We start from the raw sequence: 16865 nt of genomic DNA on the forward strand, positions 1-16865 counted from the left end.
CTGTTTTACATGGGTTTCATTTTGAATTTTTTCTTCATTTTAATTCTTTTCAAACATACTAATATCTAAGTGGACAGTTTTTCTCATTGGTAATTACAAGAAGTGATATCTAGTTTACTAGGGAGAAGGTATAAATTCGCCACATTTATAATCTAGCTTTATCTCCAGTCCAAACAAACGTAGTCTGTCCGGAGTTAATCCCCGCCTCTAAATTACAACCAGCATCTCATTGGGTCTTGAAAACTCACGTCAGCGTGACGACGCGAGTGACGAAAATTACAGTCATATTTTCCGACTGAGGAGAGGCAGCGAAATAGCCCGGCCTTCTTTTACGTCCCCCCTTGTATTTTGAAAGGGGGACTGGGACTATGGCGCGTGAATACTTAGACATCTTACACCTTCTCCCTAGTCAAATAGATATCACTTCTTGGTAGTTATGATTCTTAAGTTAAGTTTTTGTTTTATTTCTTACAAGTTAGTCTATATAAAATTTTAGTATTATTACCACGCTATTAGGGTCTAGAGATTATTCCACTCAAAATGTTAAATACGGGATCCGAAAGTGTGTTTGTGTGTGTTGTGGTAGTAGCTCTTTAATTACATTGATTGCCATACTATTTGATAAATAGTTAATTATTTATTTATTTACCTATTTAAACGTTTTTATATGAGAAATTAGGGTTTATTTTAAGTATGGAATGGACGCGCACGGGACAAAATAAATTACCAAGTGACAATTAACATCTAAACGTTTCTTTTAGTAAAAGGGTCGAGTTTTCTTAATACAAAATAAGTTCCTTTACTATTTAAAAAAATTAAACTAAGTACTTAAATAAATATAAAAATCGCCTTGTAAAAAATCTAATGCCTAAGTACCTTTGACCTTACGCTTGCCACACACACGTACGTTGCTTCCTAAAACTCAAAACTCTATTATGCCTTTCTGTTCAGAATCAATAGAGCTATCTCAGAAGCCTAAGTGTGACGTCACTCATGTACCAAATCGGTACCAAACATGGCCGCCAACTGCCAAAGCTAAACCCGTGACGTTTTACCTAGGCAATGACGTCACAACTGGGATAGCTCTATTTACACCGTGTCGGGAGAAACCAACCACCTTTTGAATGACAACTGCTCGCCTAGGACCGAAGTTTTCTATGATTTCTTTGCTAATTAGCATAGAAAGATATCTAAGTTTAATCAATATTGGTCACTTTAGTTTTAAGGGAGTTTCTTCTTGACTTTGTTTGTATTGACTACGGTTTGTGGTGGAATCAAGCAGACTTATCATTCATTTTAGGGCGAACTTCGGTGTGATCGGATGTGTGGTGTGCCAACTTTAGAGACCCCTAACGGGTGTCATTGTCATTTCTAATTGAATCTCCGTCGGTAACAGACGCGCTTTTGTCTTTTTCCATCGCGTTTATTTCTCGTGTTTGTAAGCAATCGAAGGCAGTATTTAATACAAGGACTTAAACATTTTAAAAACTCGCGTTAAGCCTTTATATTTTATCACAGTTTATCGTAACGTTATTTGAAATCAATTTATCTCGTACGTAAATCATTGTGGTGGTTTAGGAAGACAAAATAAACGTGGCTACTTAAAAGTGGGGGAAGTAAAGGTTACGGGACTAACACCTCAGACGAGTAAAGGTCAAACGACAGTAGTTGTGCCAACTCAAACAATTTTTCAGTAAGGTATTTACATAAGGCTTGTTTATTCCTTTTAGACTCTAATATTTTTTACGAAACAATAATTAATACGTGCACATCTTTCATATTTTGTATAAAATTATATTTAAATTAATTTTATTGCGTTTAATTGAATTAATTAATTAAATCCTTACTTTTGGGAAATAGGGAGCTAACACTTTTTGCAACGTACGTCATCTTTTCTTTCGTTGCCATCCCCCATTGGGTGTAATATAGTATCCCATCCATAGAGGGGGGATGAATCATGCTAGACTGTCTTCCCCCTTTTACCAATATGGCCGCCGCTATGTCTAATTTTCTAACCTCCTCCCGGCCCGCAAGTCTATTACTACGTTGTCATCCCCCATTGGGTGTAATATAGTAATATTCCATCCATAGAGGGGGGTGGATGATGTTAGACTGTCTTCCCCCTTTTACCAATATGGCCGCCGCAATATCTACTTTTCTCTCCCCATCCACAACTCTAGTCCGACGTCGCGGTCTCATGCACACCCCCATTTAATACTCATTTTCATCCAAAACTATTTAAACCCCCGATTGATTCATTTGACGTTTGACCTGAACTAAAGACATACCATACCACTCGAAATATTAACAAACAGATATTGAATTCCTAATGTACTGTGTCAATTAAAACGTTTCCAACTCATTAAATAGTTTTGGAAGATCATCCATTGTTTGCGTAACAATCTTTAAACAGAAATATCACTCTGAAACGTTAACACTTGGTCCTCATGTATGATGTAGCTAACCAAAATTCATCGTAATTTTTTTCCCAACGCAAAGAATTAGTTTTAAACTTTTGATCTTGATTCTTGTGGTATACCACTTTGGTTCGAAAAAACTGGATATTTGGCCCTTATTTTAAAAACCCTTGACGTTCTTGTCAATGACAATCGCAAAAAATTTGTTTCTTTTCTTCACTTTGATAAAACTTGGCTGTTTCTTATTGTACAGTATACATTTTTTAAAAACTCGGAAAAAACAAAAAAACTGCAATTTTATTTCAGTTTGAGATCCCTTTTTTTCGGTAATACCGTTTTGTTTTTCTTGTAAAGTGGTTATTGGTTAATGGTCCCCATTAAAAAAATCCCACAGTTCATTATTTCTAAAAAGTTGTAGCAGACTCACGTCGAGTTGGGGGACCAACCATTTAGAAAAAAGTTTAAACTTTACTTTCATTTTGAAGGAAATGCGTACTTTTGCACTCCAAGGGTGAAAGCATGTTGTCAGTACTTAAACGTAGTTTGCCATTTGACATTTGACTGTCGCTACTGGTTAATCCAGCCACGTACGTTTGTTTAAAACGACTAGATACGATAGCCAGACTTTTACGGTATAGTAACCGGTCTTCTTCGGAATGGGGACCCCAATCGGGCGCTGGACGCACCGATTCTAAAAGTCTCTGAAATAATTTTTTTTATTAGTTAGTCAAGTCAGGGATAGATTTAATTTTAGAAGTAGGAATGGAGAAGAGAGTAATCAAGTCAGGGATAGATTTAATTTTAGAAGTAGGAATGGAGAACAGAGTAATGTGGACGCGCGTCAAAGTCCCGGACCCCCTTCTACGGGACGGGGGGGGTATGAAAAAGAGGCGGGTCAGAGCGACAGAGGAATTAGGTATTTTTCGCCGTCCCCGTCAGTAACGTCATCAAAACGTAGTTTAAGTAAGCCAATAAGATAATTTAAAATTTTCGTTACGTGCTGGAGGGAGGGGCTCTATACTGGGTGTTCTATGAGTCGGACTGAAGTAAATACTAACCGTTCTCCATTCCTACTTCTAAAATTACATCTATCCCTGGTCAAGTGTTTTTTATTAGTTAACCGCGAAACTAACCTCCTTAAAGCTCCCCTTGGCTTTGAAAGCAATTTGGTAGATAGCTACCAACGGAAAGGGTAGTAGAGAACACATGGCCATTAACCAGCCAACCCCTATAGACCAGTAAGGGTACTGGTAGCTGCCATATTTGACTGGTTCGTGGTTTGCGAAAATAAACACCAGCAAACTCTGTAAAGGTACCACCAATTCGTCTGTATTTTTATTTGAGGTAAAGTTGGCCCTTAAATACTTACCACAATGGCGATTGGGGTGACGTAACACCAGCACAGTTTCCACCAAAATGGCGGTGTTTTTTTAGTCATCAGGAAAATGTCGTGCAGAAACCTGTCGGCCCCTGAAAACGCCAAGAAAACTAATGTTTAAAATGTGTTCAGTGGTGTAGCTTGAAGGATTACAGCCCCTATCCCTGTCCCTGCTAAGACACTGAAAACATATTTATACCATAAATCCATCCAATAACGATTAACTCAAAGAGTGAAATGATCATGAGAGAGAATGTGGCGCTGTACCAATCCATCAATTGTAAAACGTACATGCCACCCTGTAAAAAAAAGGTCCATGTTAATTTTTATTACCAGGGATATATTTAATTTTAGAAGTAGGAATGGAGAACGGTTAGTATTTACTTCAACCCGACTCATAGCCCAGTATAGAGCCCCTCCCTCCAACATGTAACGAAAAGTTTAAATTATCTTATGGGCTCACTTAAACTACGTTTTACGTAGTTTCTTTTTTACCTCTGTCGCTATGACCCACCTCTTCATTCATACCCCCCGTCCCGGAGAAGGGGGTCCGGGACTTTGACGCGCGCCCACATTACTCTGTCCTCCATTCCTACTTCTAAAATTAAATCTATCCCTGTTATTACGAAACAAAAGCCTTTCGAGGGCGTGACGTACTTGCGTGACGCAAGGCAATCCGAGAAGAAAGAGTACAAAACACATGAAGGCGATGAAACAGACTTTCCTCTTTCTCAAGATGGGGAATTCGTCTACAAAGGCGCTGACCATGGCTTCGAACATTCCAAACTGCGTCAAAGTAGAGCGAAACCCTTAAATTAGCTATCTTTCGAAATTATTTCAGCTGATATTTAAAGTTAAACAGGAAAAATTAGTCTCAACTATTTTATAATAATAATAACAATAATTCGCGCTGGGTGCAACTAGAACGAAAGCTTACGAATTTGCGTACATTCGATAAGCCTTCGTTCTTATCGCAAGATATGTTTATCGCAAGTTTTCCCCCATTATTACAGTGTAGCCCCAATTTTATGACAAAGCCGTTATGAAAAATATCAACATCTTAGTACCTAATTATGTATATTTTTAAAAATATTTCAATGCTTAATTACTCTTCAAACCTAATTAATTAATTAAATAACTAATTAAATAACGACTTTGTCTTACATAAATTGGTTAAATCTGAAACATGCAAATGAAAATACGCTTTATTAGTATATAGTTTAAAAAGGCAGCTAGAAATTTGGGTTTCTTCATAAAAACATCGCGTTAATTAGTTTAATTAACAAAGAAAACCATTCATTTCTGCGCTGCCCTTTTTAATTGGCTAAAAGAAAAAGCTGGTTTCGTAATAAAACCAGATAATCAATCGCAAATAAGATTCCCGCCGTACCAACCACTCAACACTTCCCTTCATAATATTACTAATTAATTCCTTAATTACCCATAATTCCTCCTGCCCGGCTATCGAATTAACTTTATACCACCCCCCGTTCGCGAAACGCCATCCCAATACCCTCCTCCCCACCCACAACCTAATTTAATTTAATTATAATTATCTTTCAAGATTGTGTCCAATATATTATTCTCATCAAATGAAACTAATCAACAAGCCATGTATTAATTAGCTATGAGATACCTCTGTTACGCAGTACCTGCAGCTGAGACTCAGGCTTTAGTTAGTACGACTAGAACTCGTCAGATCAATCTATCTGTGCTTCCCAGAGCTCCCCAACCTAATTACAATTAAACCATTTTCTTTTAATTACAATATCACTTAATGGTATAGAACAGAACGCAAAACCAAGGACTATTATTTTAAATTTTTGGAAAAAACATTTTTTTTAAAATTTAATTTAAATTAAGATTAAGTTAGTTAGTTAACGTATACATTATTAAAATTGCTTTAAAAATTAATTTGTCCTTTGGTTGTACGAATGGTACACGCTAGCGATGGGGTTATAAGCGGACAGACTCATGGTGAAATATAATTAGGTACCCCCTTATTCGTTATATTTATTTTTATTACAAAAACAAGTAGTACCGTAAAGCTACGCTAGCGACTGGGAAGCACAGGAAAAAAGTTCAAAATTCTCCAACTGGAAAGGAAAAGGGGACGCTGTGAGACGAAGCAGAAACAATTATCATTCATTAAACATTATAGAGAACATAGTTAAATTTAAACGAAATTAAAATTAAAATTAAAAATGAAATTAAAAATAACTTTGCTCCAAATTACGCGCCATGTGAAAATACAAATGGACAATGTATACCACCGACTCTTAATTTAGCGCGTTAATTATAATGGATTTAATTAACGTTATCTTATTAATTAAACTCAGAGTCGGTAATTTCAAGGTCATTCATATTTTATAATCGCGCCAAAAATTCCCGGCACCACACAGCTATTGAAATATTACCACAATTGAACGTATTTGGTTAAATTTTTATATTTTTTAAATATAAATTAAAAAAAATCCAGTCGAATTTTATTAATTAAAATAATCAATAATTAATAATGAAAAAAAAAATCAAACCAAATACGTTCACGTCATCATTCCATCGTCCAATCATAGACCAAGAATATTGTATAGTAACTCATATTTTTCCTAACTGGATATTACGTAAAACTAACTTGTTTAATTAAATTTAGAAGTAATTAAATATTAATTAGCTAGCTTTTTATTTAATCCAGTGAGCAATAATATATTTTTCTGTACAATAATCTGGGTCCGTAATCCCAAACAACCACATACAGGGTAAACACACACAATCAAAATTAATATTGTCTGTTATTTTATTTATTTTAGGCCTATTTATTTTTCTAAATTTTTAACTAATTTTTCTTTGATATTTAACTCGGTATTTGACCTTTCAACCTCCCGCGTTAAGAATAAAATAACAGATTTCCATTAATCTTGATATTTATCATTAATTGGCCACTTCTTTTTCATTAAATTCTTTTTTAAATTAAATTTAAGTTTTAAACTATTTATTTTTTTTTTAAATCATTTTTTCTCTAAATCTTTTTCTGTCTTTTTTTTTACTACTTACAAAAAGAAGGCTATGTTCCTGTGGCCTGTTTATATAATAAAACTAAAATTAGACATTTTTTGTTCCCCAACGCCAATCAAACTCCAACTTTTAATTTATAATGCCTTTTTCAAATTAGGCCTAAATAAAATTTTGTTTTTCCAAACAAATCAAAAGTTCACAACGCTCCGTGTATGGGTTGCTGGACTTTAATCTGTTTTTCCAGTATTACGATTAACAGTTTGAAATCCAGTCTAAATTTAGATTAAAAAAGCGGATCCATGGACTAATCGCATTGACCTAATGACCTTACCCCCCTCCCGCCCGGGATTGTCTCTAGCAGTAGCATTTGCCCCCAAATTGCGTTGTGGTTGGTCAAAAGCTAAAGTCTTCGCGTCCCCATATCCCTGACACCCTATAGACCATTTCGATGTAACTAAGGGGGTAAAACCCCCGCCTTCCATCTTGCTTTTTAGCGCTTGCGCTGTAGTATCTTTGTATCACGAGAGTGCGTATTGTATGTCCCGATTCTGAGGGTTGCCTACCCCTTTTTTTACTTCGAAAAGGTCTATTGACCAATAGGAACGCTTATTTAACTAATGCAAAGGCTTAATATACGCGGGAAACGTTCTCATTGGTTCCCCAACCATCCCTATTAAACCTGGATCCGCCAATTTTGAAATTTAAAAATTAAATTATTAATCATTAAATGATTTACGAGCGTTTTGAGCTTTGATTTAGCTAAAATTTTAATAATTATAGTTAAAGGGTTAATTAAGGTCAACGAAGATGAAATGGAACATATGGTTCGCCTGGGGGGATTATTTAGTTTTTCGAATATTATCTTTCAATTGGCTACTACTTTAAAAGTAGAATATCCGTAATGGCGTGGGAGATTTGACCATTTAGAGGAAAAAGGGTGGACAACTGGACAGGAGACAAGGTACACCAGAGGATGGGGGAATGTCCAGATTGGACATCTTGGTTTACCTGGCTGTCCAAACCAATAAAAAGCAACATAGAGAAGAATAAAATTGACCACAATGAGCTGAAATTAAAGAATAAATAATTAGCTTTCCCTGATCACAAAACTTTAGTTAGTAATAGCATAAGTTTATAAGATATGTTCCATAACTTTGTCAATGGGAAGTGTCATACTTATGGAACATATCTTATAAACTTACGGTAATAGTTAAAATGTACCTAATAGGCAATCGGGCCACTGCAAGATTGAATGAACAAAATAAAAATAGAAATGGTCAGATAAATTTTTACACGTACATAAATAATGTTATGAAACTTACCCGCTTCTGGGTACACCACGAACGCTAACCCAGGCCCTGCAAAAAATTATTTTATTAATTTATACCTTTGGTAGTGTAACTCTTTATAATATCAAGGCAACCCAACTTGTTTCGAATTTTATCGCCTTACGTACCTTGAGACACAACCTCATCTATGGGTTTTCCCGTTTCATACGCCATGAACCCAATGATGGAAAACACAACAAAGCCGGCAAAGATTGACGTTGCGCAATTTATCACGGGAATTATTAGAGAATCACTGAAAGAATTGTTGCACTTTGTTTATTTTTACTTTTTTGCCATATAAGGCTGGAAAAGTATAGCTCAGACCAGTACGGCTGGCTGGCAGGGTTTTGTTTCGTGTTCAAACTTACCGGTAGCAATTATTGTTAAACCGGTTGTAGCTAGCCATGGTTAAAATGGCACCCCATGATGCCCCTACTGAGTAAAATATTTGAGTCGCGGCGTCTCCCCATACCTAAAGACGAAGTTAATTAGTTCCGGGTGTAATTAGGGTTCCAAGGAAAAAATAGTGTTAAAATTGATATAATACCCTGAACTCTTTAAGTAGCTCCCACCTGGGAGTCAGGTAAAAGAGAATGCCTTCCTTAGCTCCCGGTAACGTCACACCCCTGATTAACAGAATTACTAAGACAACGTAGGGAAATGTGGCCGAAAAGTAAACTACTTTGCCCGAAGATTTGACTCCCTTGATAAGACACAAAAAGACAATGACCCAGGCAATCGCTAAGGTTAAGACCAAAGGCCATTGCATTTCACCCAAGTCCTCAATTCCTGTACTTATTCTTAGGACGTAGTTTCTATAAATGTAACATACGTCTTATACTTAATTCAAATAAACCTGACTGCTATTATAATAATAATATTTACAGCCAAAACTCTTCGCTAGATGTCACTCTATCGCCTCGTAAATGTTTACTGTAATTACGGGCATCCGTGAACTCGCTAGAGTTACTGAGACTCATCGCGGAAGTGGTGGAATTATCTTCGACCGTTTTCTGATCGACACAGTTGGGCGTGTTCCAGAAATTCCCGCAAGTGGACCAAGGCACAATAGCACCTAACGTCTGGTAAGTGTAATACAATGTCCACGCTATGATGACGTTATAGTATATACAAACGATGCCCGAAATTGCCACCATTCCGTAACCCAATCCTACGCGTTGAATAAGAGTTTAAAACTACGTTCCTTTGTTCGTTGCGTCAGGGGTTTAAGCTAAGTACCTTTAAACATGGGTGATATTTTCCAAATAGCTACTGGTCCCAAACTGGCAAATTGGCCAAAACTCATTTCGAGAAAGAATAGCGGTATACCACATATGACGAGGAACAGTAGATAAGGTACGAGAAAAGCGCCTGCGCAGTAGTGTTTCTTTCTTTAGTTATTTGAGGTATTACCACTACCACACTTGGTCAACTTACCACCCCCGCTTCGATAACATAGGTACGGAAACCTCCATATATTTCCCAAGCCAACTGCGTAACCAACGCATGATAGAAAGAAATCTAGTTGTTTACTCCAATTTCCACGTTCATGCTCTTTTCTGACCCCACAATGGCTGCCACTATCCTCGCTGGTTGAGTCCGGGTCACCATGAGGGGGCAGACAGATTGCCGCGTGGGCGGACTGGGAATGATTCAAGACACCACTACCGTTACTAGACAGTAATCTGGGTGGGTTGTGACTTCTCGATTTGGACAGTAGACTTCTGTCATCACCGATAATATCCTGATCTTCGTTCGACTGAAAATTGAAAAAAAAAAAGTTTCCTAATGTCAGGGATCAAAACCTTAACCTTAATTGAATTCGGATAAGGGAGTGTTTCAATTGTAAGTAGACACGATATCTGTACAACCATCACAGTCTATTTTTAGAAACACGGAATCATCTTGGTCTATAACTTGTAAGTACTTTGGACAACGCGTTCGCTCGCTCGGTTGTTGGGGAAAATCGAACCAGAGAATCAATTGTAAAATGGTAAAGGCGTAAGCTGTTTTGTAAAATTGGGAAAACTTTAATAGCGTTTAACATAAAGGGGTTATTCTGGGTTAATCGATGTAGGGTATGAGTCAAAGCTTAAGTAAATATACGTGACATGGTTTAAAAATGAAAGTTTTGCCCTGAAAGTTTCACTTTTAAAAGTTTCTTCGGAGTAATTTATGCCAGAAAGAACTTTGGGGGAAAAGTGAACGTCAAAATTGGAAGATCCCCAAGACTCGGTTGCTACAATGATAAAGTACTTTTTCCTTTCCCTTTCAATAAGTTATAAACTAGTTCACCGACTATCTTACAAAGAACCTTACTGGGTTGAGTCACATATATGAGTTTCGCCTATTTTTGGCCAACTAATCAATTTTCCTAGAAAGCCTTTGGGGGAAACGCCTAGGGCGCTATTCCCATAGCAGCCATTCTTTTTTCGATTTCTTATCTAATCTCCTACCAAACATAAGGCGCAGATTGTTGGTTTTCCATATTAAATATTAAACGAGATCCTACGGTAGATAACACTTTTGTCCACTGGCTACAAGTAAAATTGGCTCTCAAAAGAAGGAAATGCCCAGGGCCCTTTCAAAATTGAACAAAAATAACCGAATTTTTTTTAATACAGAAACTCTGTAATGTTGAATATGTTATTTCTTGAATATTGAACTTTCGTAAATTTTTAGTGGTCAGACTAGCTATGTTTAGCGCGTCCATGCAACAATGACCTTGAAAAAGGAAGTAGGCAAGTACAAGGGGGTTGATACATAGTCGTCTCTGCCCACTCTCATAATACCAAAAAAAACTACAGCGCAGGCGCGAAAGAGCGAGATGGAAGGCAAAGTTTTACCCCCATGTCTTCCCCCTTTAGTTACATCGAAATGGTCTATACGCCATTGCGTTCTGTACGTAATGTTCGCCAACATTTCTGCCTGTATTTATAATAAACAGTTTGTTGAATATTCATGAAAGAACTTAATGATTCATTCCAGCTGTTGTATATTGCACGGACTACGTTCGTTTTTGCCTTCTAGACAAATAACATGTTTATTTTGTTTATTCCCCTTTTCATGAAAGGAGGTGTAGTCGCCATTCCAAGTGTGCACGAGTCTAGCACGTGGGGCGAGAGCCCAAGCTCAGCCCCACTTTTATCGACTTCTAAACAACCTAAGACTCTCGGGTCTGCTTGCGGGGTCTCTACAGCGTGGCACCGCTAACGTAATAACCGAGTTTTTACACGTATATTCTTATCGATTTCAACCCCGAAATAGTTCAAGGTTGATGAAAATTTTGCTGACTCTCAGAGTTAGTATTTCTCGGTCGGTTTGTTGTTTTCTCACAGCCCCTGCATGCTCGCGAGGCTTTTAGTTTTCACACATCGCGAGTCATTTCAATCGTTCTAGAATTGTTTACCGTGACTATCACGATTTATCGACAAAAACGTGGCTTTTTGTTACCATGGAAACGAAATTCATGTCTGCCTAAGGTCGCCCGCGTTAAAGGTTAAGATTTCCCCACTAAACATAATTTTCTCTGTATGAGTTTTGTGGACCGGTCTATCCATAAGTTTATAAGATATGTTCCCAATTTTAAAACACAAGCAGACTTTTCCAGCTTTCCCTGCCTCTGACGACTTTGCCCTCTTCATTTTCTGGTAGTTTAACCTTCCTCCTATTGTAAATCGATCCCTGTTCATTGTCGATTTAATATCATAGGTCTAAACTTACAACTATTGTCTGGTTTAGAGTGTCTCGTATAGAGATCCTACACTGTTATTTTTGGTCAAAGTTCTATAAATCAAGCTAGGGTTTTCGTCTCGGTACTTTGATCTTTGGATCATGTCCGATTGCCCCTTTTTTCTCGTTGCCATGACAACGCGCGCCCTTTCTATATCAAAAGTCTTTGTCAATACTAAACCAGATTTATAATAAAGAATATAGTGAAGAAAGGGCTATTTCCTACTGTACTTTATCTATCACAAAAGGGAGATTTTTGTCTGAAAGTTTGAGGAAGAAAAATACAATACACTTATACTGAAGCTTTATTGAACGTCTACGGATCTGGTCTGGGGATTTTTTATCAATGTTTGAGACGTAATAATCCAATGTCATAGTGTACGCAATGAATTGACCCGTCATTTACACGAAATCCTGCAACTTTTCGGGTGGGGGGGGGATTCACAATGTCTGCTTCGCTTTACATGGTACAGTCAAAGGTGTGCATACGGAATACGATAAGTGACCCTCCCCTCGCTGTAGATTATATAAAGGCGGGTTAGACGGCCGTGCGCATTTAGACTTTAGAGCTAATAAAATCCCCTGTATGTCGTAGAATGAGAGAAAAGGCGGGCACGCTCATACATAAATTTGTACTAAAATTAGGCTTAGCTCGTGTTTCCAACGAGACAACGACCTATAAGCTGATTTGATTTTGTTTATGCCGATTTTTTTAGCGCGTTAGCCTAAATAACACCAAAATTATTCGAGAATCTTCCCGAAATCTTATGAAGAAAGATGAAAAAAAAAATATATTATAATAATATTGGTCCATCGGTTGCCTAGCAACGTGAAAAAGGAGGGCGATTTTGGCAGCGCGTAGGTGTTGGATGTTTTCGGAAAGCAATCAGCCACAGATGCTAGAGACTTCCGAATCTCTCTCTCTCTCTCTCTTCCTTTCTTTCTCTCTCTCCTTTGGGGTCCGAAATATTCTAAAACCGCCCATGGTGCCCATTTTCCTCAGTAATGTAGATCAGGGGGTCTCTATTTTATTTCTATTAGCTTTTATCGGCTAGCGTGGGAGTAAGGGAATAGGAAGTTACGAGATTTTAGAGCTTAATCATCCTTTGATTAAAGTAAAAGTAATTTTATGTCGGATGAGATTAAGCAAACCAAGTTCCCCATCATGACGTCGAATTCTGAAAAACGCGTCAACATGTTATATTTAAGAGCGGGTAAATGTTGCCATTTGAAACTTAATTTTGATAAATGTTTTTTAATCAAATAAATGTTAAGTTGCGTCATAGTTAACATAACAACGATAAATATGACAGTTAATAAACTACGTTAACGTGATTTTCGAAACACCAATTTATTTTTAAGTAGAAGCGACCCCTACTGAGGTCAAGGGACAATACATTGTTCACTTTAAAGAGGGTTGTCGTTCCTCCTAGTGTTGCCAGTTCGTTTATGAGGTATCAGTTCAGTTCGAACCAGTAATTGACTAATGAGGGTCTGACAACACTACACTGAAGTTAATGCTAAGAGAGTGAGAAGGAATTTTCTCAACCCGATGCTATTTCTGAACCCATAAAACCAAAGCGGTACCAAAGATGTCCGCCCACTACTAAAGGAAAGCCCGTGTCGTTTTACCTAGGCACTGACGTCACAACTGAGATAGCAAGGGTACAAATCAAAGTAAGTGTCATACGTATTTTTACTATTTTACTTATGGTTAAATGTAATAGTTGAGACTCTCGCTGACTACCTAGTCATAACAGCGAGTTGTTCATACGTTTAGACATAACAATCGTATACCGTTTACTTTTTTTCCCCCGAAACATTTACTTCAAACTATACAGTTGTTTTAATATAAAACAAACCTAATTCAAAAATTCAGCATGTACATGCAAAAGTATTTAATATACACTTGAAATGGAAGGAGTGAAATTCATGTTTAAATATTTCTTTCTTATCGTCTTAAACCCTTTTTCTCCGAATAATAAATTACGCATTTTTAATTAAGGATTTATTCAACTAACTTATCACGAATGTCTTTCCAAAATTCTAACGCCACCTTAAGTTAAACTGTCTGGCTGGCGCCATAGTCAATTCGGGGAAAGGCTACTATAGATAAAGGCCGGTTCTTAACCCTCCTTACATCGCGTTGAATTAACTTGATATATAGCTGCTTAAACTTAATTATGAATTCAATTCGAGAAAAGCAAAATATATTCTTTCTTGGAATTTTACTTTTACCAGCGATTGGGAAATGTTAATTTTTAATCAGACAGAGGAAATTCAGGGATATAAGGCCTTTAATAGTGTTGCATTTATTTTAATAAAAAATTTATAAAATCTCTCAAACTCTCTCCAGGGATTTCAAGGGCACTTTAAATTAAATTCGTAATTTTTTATATTAATTTATATTAAGTTATTATAAGTTAAAATTAAAATAAACGTTATTTCAGGCTCTATATACTTCTTTGACATTTAAAATAATACTAGGCCTAGGTCAAGGTAAAGAAGTTGGGAAGTAAGCGAAAGTTGGCAACATCTCCAGTTATGTTTAGATCCATCTCACTTAAGCGAAATTTCAAGATTTTGATAGTGGAATGTATCTATATTTAGACTACCCTTAAAATTTTGTTTACTTAATATTTAATAACGAAAATATTTTATATAATATAAGGTTTATAAGGAGAGAATGAGGAATCAGGTTGCATATGGGAGGCAATATTCCTTATGTTACAGGTGCAATCTGGATTATTTGCTGATTTAAATATTATTTAAAATACGTTTTCAACATATTGCATTACGTATTTTGTTTTATTTTGAAGGTAATGCCAGCGTTTAAGCGAAAAAAGGTACGTGTGTGTCAGACCGGCGTTTCCTCATAAAACGGAAACGTTTACGTATGAATATATAACGTAATTAAGCGGTAATGAATCATGCAATTATTTAAATGATTATGACTTACTATTGAAGCCTGGGATGCTGACGGATTGGTCACCATATTCTCTTTTTAACCCTATAACTGTTCTCAGCATTTGAGTTAAGAAATCACGCTAGAACCTTTGTTTTTCGGCTCTGTAATTCGCGGCTGTCAGAAGGTAACTGTCCCCCTAGTGCTCCCCGGCTTCGCGCTCTTCCTAAGTCTCTCTCTCTCCCTCTGTTAGCTAACAAATCGATGATTTTAACCCCCCATCTATGACGTAACGGCTTCTCATTGGTTGACGCTGGATTGTGGAAAGATACCAGACGCGTTAAAGGGGAGTGGGTTCTAGCCTTCCGTCAAAAAACTGACTAGGTTATGCTTATAGACTGTGTTATGTGTACCATCACTTCAGGGTAACTTGTTTCGTGTAATTACAGCCAAATTGGGCTATTTTTTGCATTGAATTAGGCGGGACATGGTGTTTCTGAAATGTCTATGTTCTTTTGCGGTCCGGGCCATCGTTTTCAAATTATGATTAGTTGGAGTGTTTTAGGGATGACCCCTTAAATTTAATGAAGAAACTTATAGGCAAGCAAAGCTAATTAAATTCAAGCGGGTAACCCATGAGACACTTCAATCATATCTTAAACGTTGGCCCGGACGTATGTAAGTTTCATTCACTATTTCTTATAAGACCTTCAACAATTAACCAACATTTGCGTAATAAAGTTAGGTGATTTGTGATGTTATAATTGACTTTATTTCAAATATATTTTGGCTATTTTTTGCGGCTCACCTGAGGGTTGTTCTGGCAACCCTTTAGGCTGTAGAAATTCCTCCTCGGAGGAGGAACTTTTAGAAGTTAAATAAGAAGAAGAGAACCATTTTTTCACAACTATATATATAAGTTCCAGACATTCTCGAGCGCCAAATGACTAAAGCCCTTCTTATACCATTCTGTTAATCGGTCGTTATGCCTCCCATGTTTTGCGCAGGGGCCTGACTATAATTAGGAGGTTGAATAGCTCGCCCGGGCTATCAATTATAATCAGCCCTTACCTCTCTCTCCTTTAGTTTTTAGCGGGTTGCGTCTGCACAAGCCCTAAGGGGTTTTCTATACAGACAATTCTTAAATTATATTAAAAAAAACTAGTTTCTTGTTTATACATCATTATCTTTCGTTCATTTTAATAATTTATACGCTTGGTAATTTTCCACTCCTTTGTTTACCGGTTTTCTCTCTCTGATTTCATTTTTTTTAAGTTTACACCAATTATAATGTATAATGAAGCGCGGATATAGTTTCAAAACTGTTTGTTCTAGCCCAGACGGTAAAGTTTCAACGTTTAGAAGGCGCAGACCGAAAATACCTATTGTCAAACCAAGAAGTGATATCTAGTTTGTTAGGGAGAAGGTATAAATTCGCAACATTTCCAGCTATATCTCCTGTCCAAACGTATAGTAGGTCCGGAGTTAATCCCCGCCTCTAAATTACAAGCAGCATCTCATTGGTTCTTGAAAACTCACGTCAGCGCGACGCGAATGACGAAAATTACGTATTTTCCGACTGAGGAGATGAGAAATAGCCCGGCCTCCTTTTACTCCCCCCCCTTGTATTTTGAAAGGGGGACTGGGACTATGGCGCGCGAATACTTAGGCGTCTTATACCTTCTCCCTAATAAACTAGATATCACTTCTTGGTCAAACCTTTTATTTTTGGTAACTGTGCTCCGACATTCGTGGCTAGAATATTGGATTAAGATTATGAGGCCCTAGCCACTCGCGTATATTTCAGCTTACACTGTATAATATATCAAAGTAATAGCATAAGTTCATAAGATATGTTCCATAAGTTTGTCACTGGTTACTAAGAGCTTGTATATTGCTTATATATTTTTTGTTAACTACCTGGAAATGTTTTAATTAAACAGTGAAAATTAAACCAATAAGAAGTGTTAAGTTTCTTGGGCGTTTGATCATCACGTGACTTTGGTCATTAAGCGTTGTAACGTTTGACCGACAGAACGAAAAGTACAAGGCCAAGAGCAGTTTGATCATGTTCTTTATATTGATTTTTGTCG

At 37.0% G+C, this 16865-nt stretch overlaps 1 protein-coding gene across 1 annotated transcript; it reads right to left on the reverse strand.

Annotated features, from left to right (window-relative positions):
* Positions 1-16: 16 nt before the first annotated feature.
* Positions 17-14958, reverse strand: LOC149654009 (sodium- and chloride-dependent glycine transporter 1-like). The gene is made up of 15 exons (XM_089845361.1): positions 14827-14958; positions 9573-9894; positions 9375-9506; positions 9021-9306; positions 8683-8950; positions 8504-8607; positions 8264-8388; positions 8130-8165; positions 8029-8047; positions 7816-7873; positions 4453-4581; positions 3995-4094; positions 3787-3887; positions 3551-3721; positions 17-3118 (listed from the first exon to the last, which is right to left on the reverse strand). Exons 1-15 carry the CDS (start codon positions 14860-14862, stop codon positions 2879-2881), a joined length of 2127 nt encoding a protein of 708 aa, XP_089701487.1. The 5' UTR covers positions 14863-14958; the 3' UTR covers positions 17-2878.
* Positions 14959-16865: the final 1907 nt, after the last annotated feature.

Source organism: Phalangium opilio, unplaced genomic scaffold (genome assembly GCF_054372755.1).
Source record: "Phalangium opilio isolate 3A_F unplaced genomic scaffold, DU_Popi_V2 ptg000079l_1, whole genome shotgun sequence".
Taxonomy (NCBI): domain Eukaryota; kingdom Metazoa; phylum Arthropoda; class Arachnida; order Opiliones; family Phalangiidae; genus Phalangium; species Phalangium opilio.

Bases quoted from the DNA above. Each gene is read 5' to 3' on its own strand.
- LOC149654009 (XM_089845361.1), bottom strand. From the start codon at position 14,862: ATGGTGACCAATCCGTCAGCATCCCAGGCTTCAATA. The intron at 9,307-9,374 runs GTACTTAGCTTA...TTCAACGCGTAG, and splicing joins AATATCACCCATGTTTAAAG to GATTGGGTTACGGAATGGTG. The intron at 8,608-8,682 runs GTATTATATCAA...CTTCGTCTTTAG, and splicing joins AGCTACTTAAAGAGTTCAGG to GTATGGGGAGACGCCGCGAC.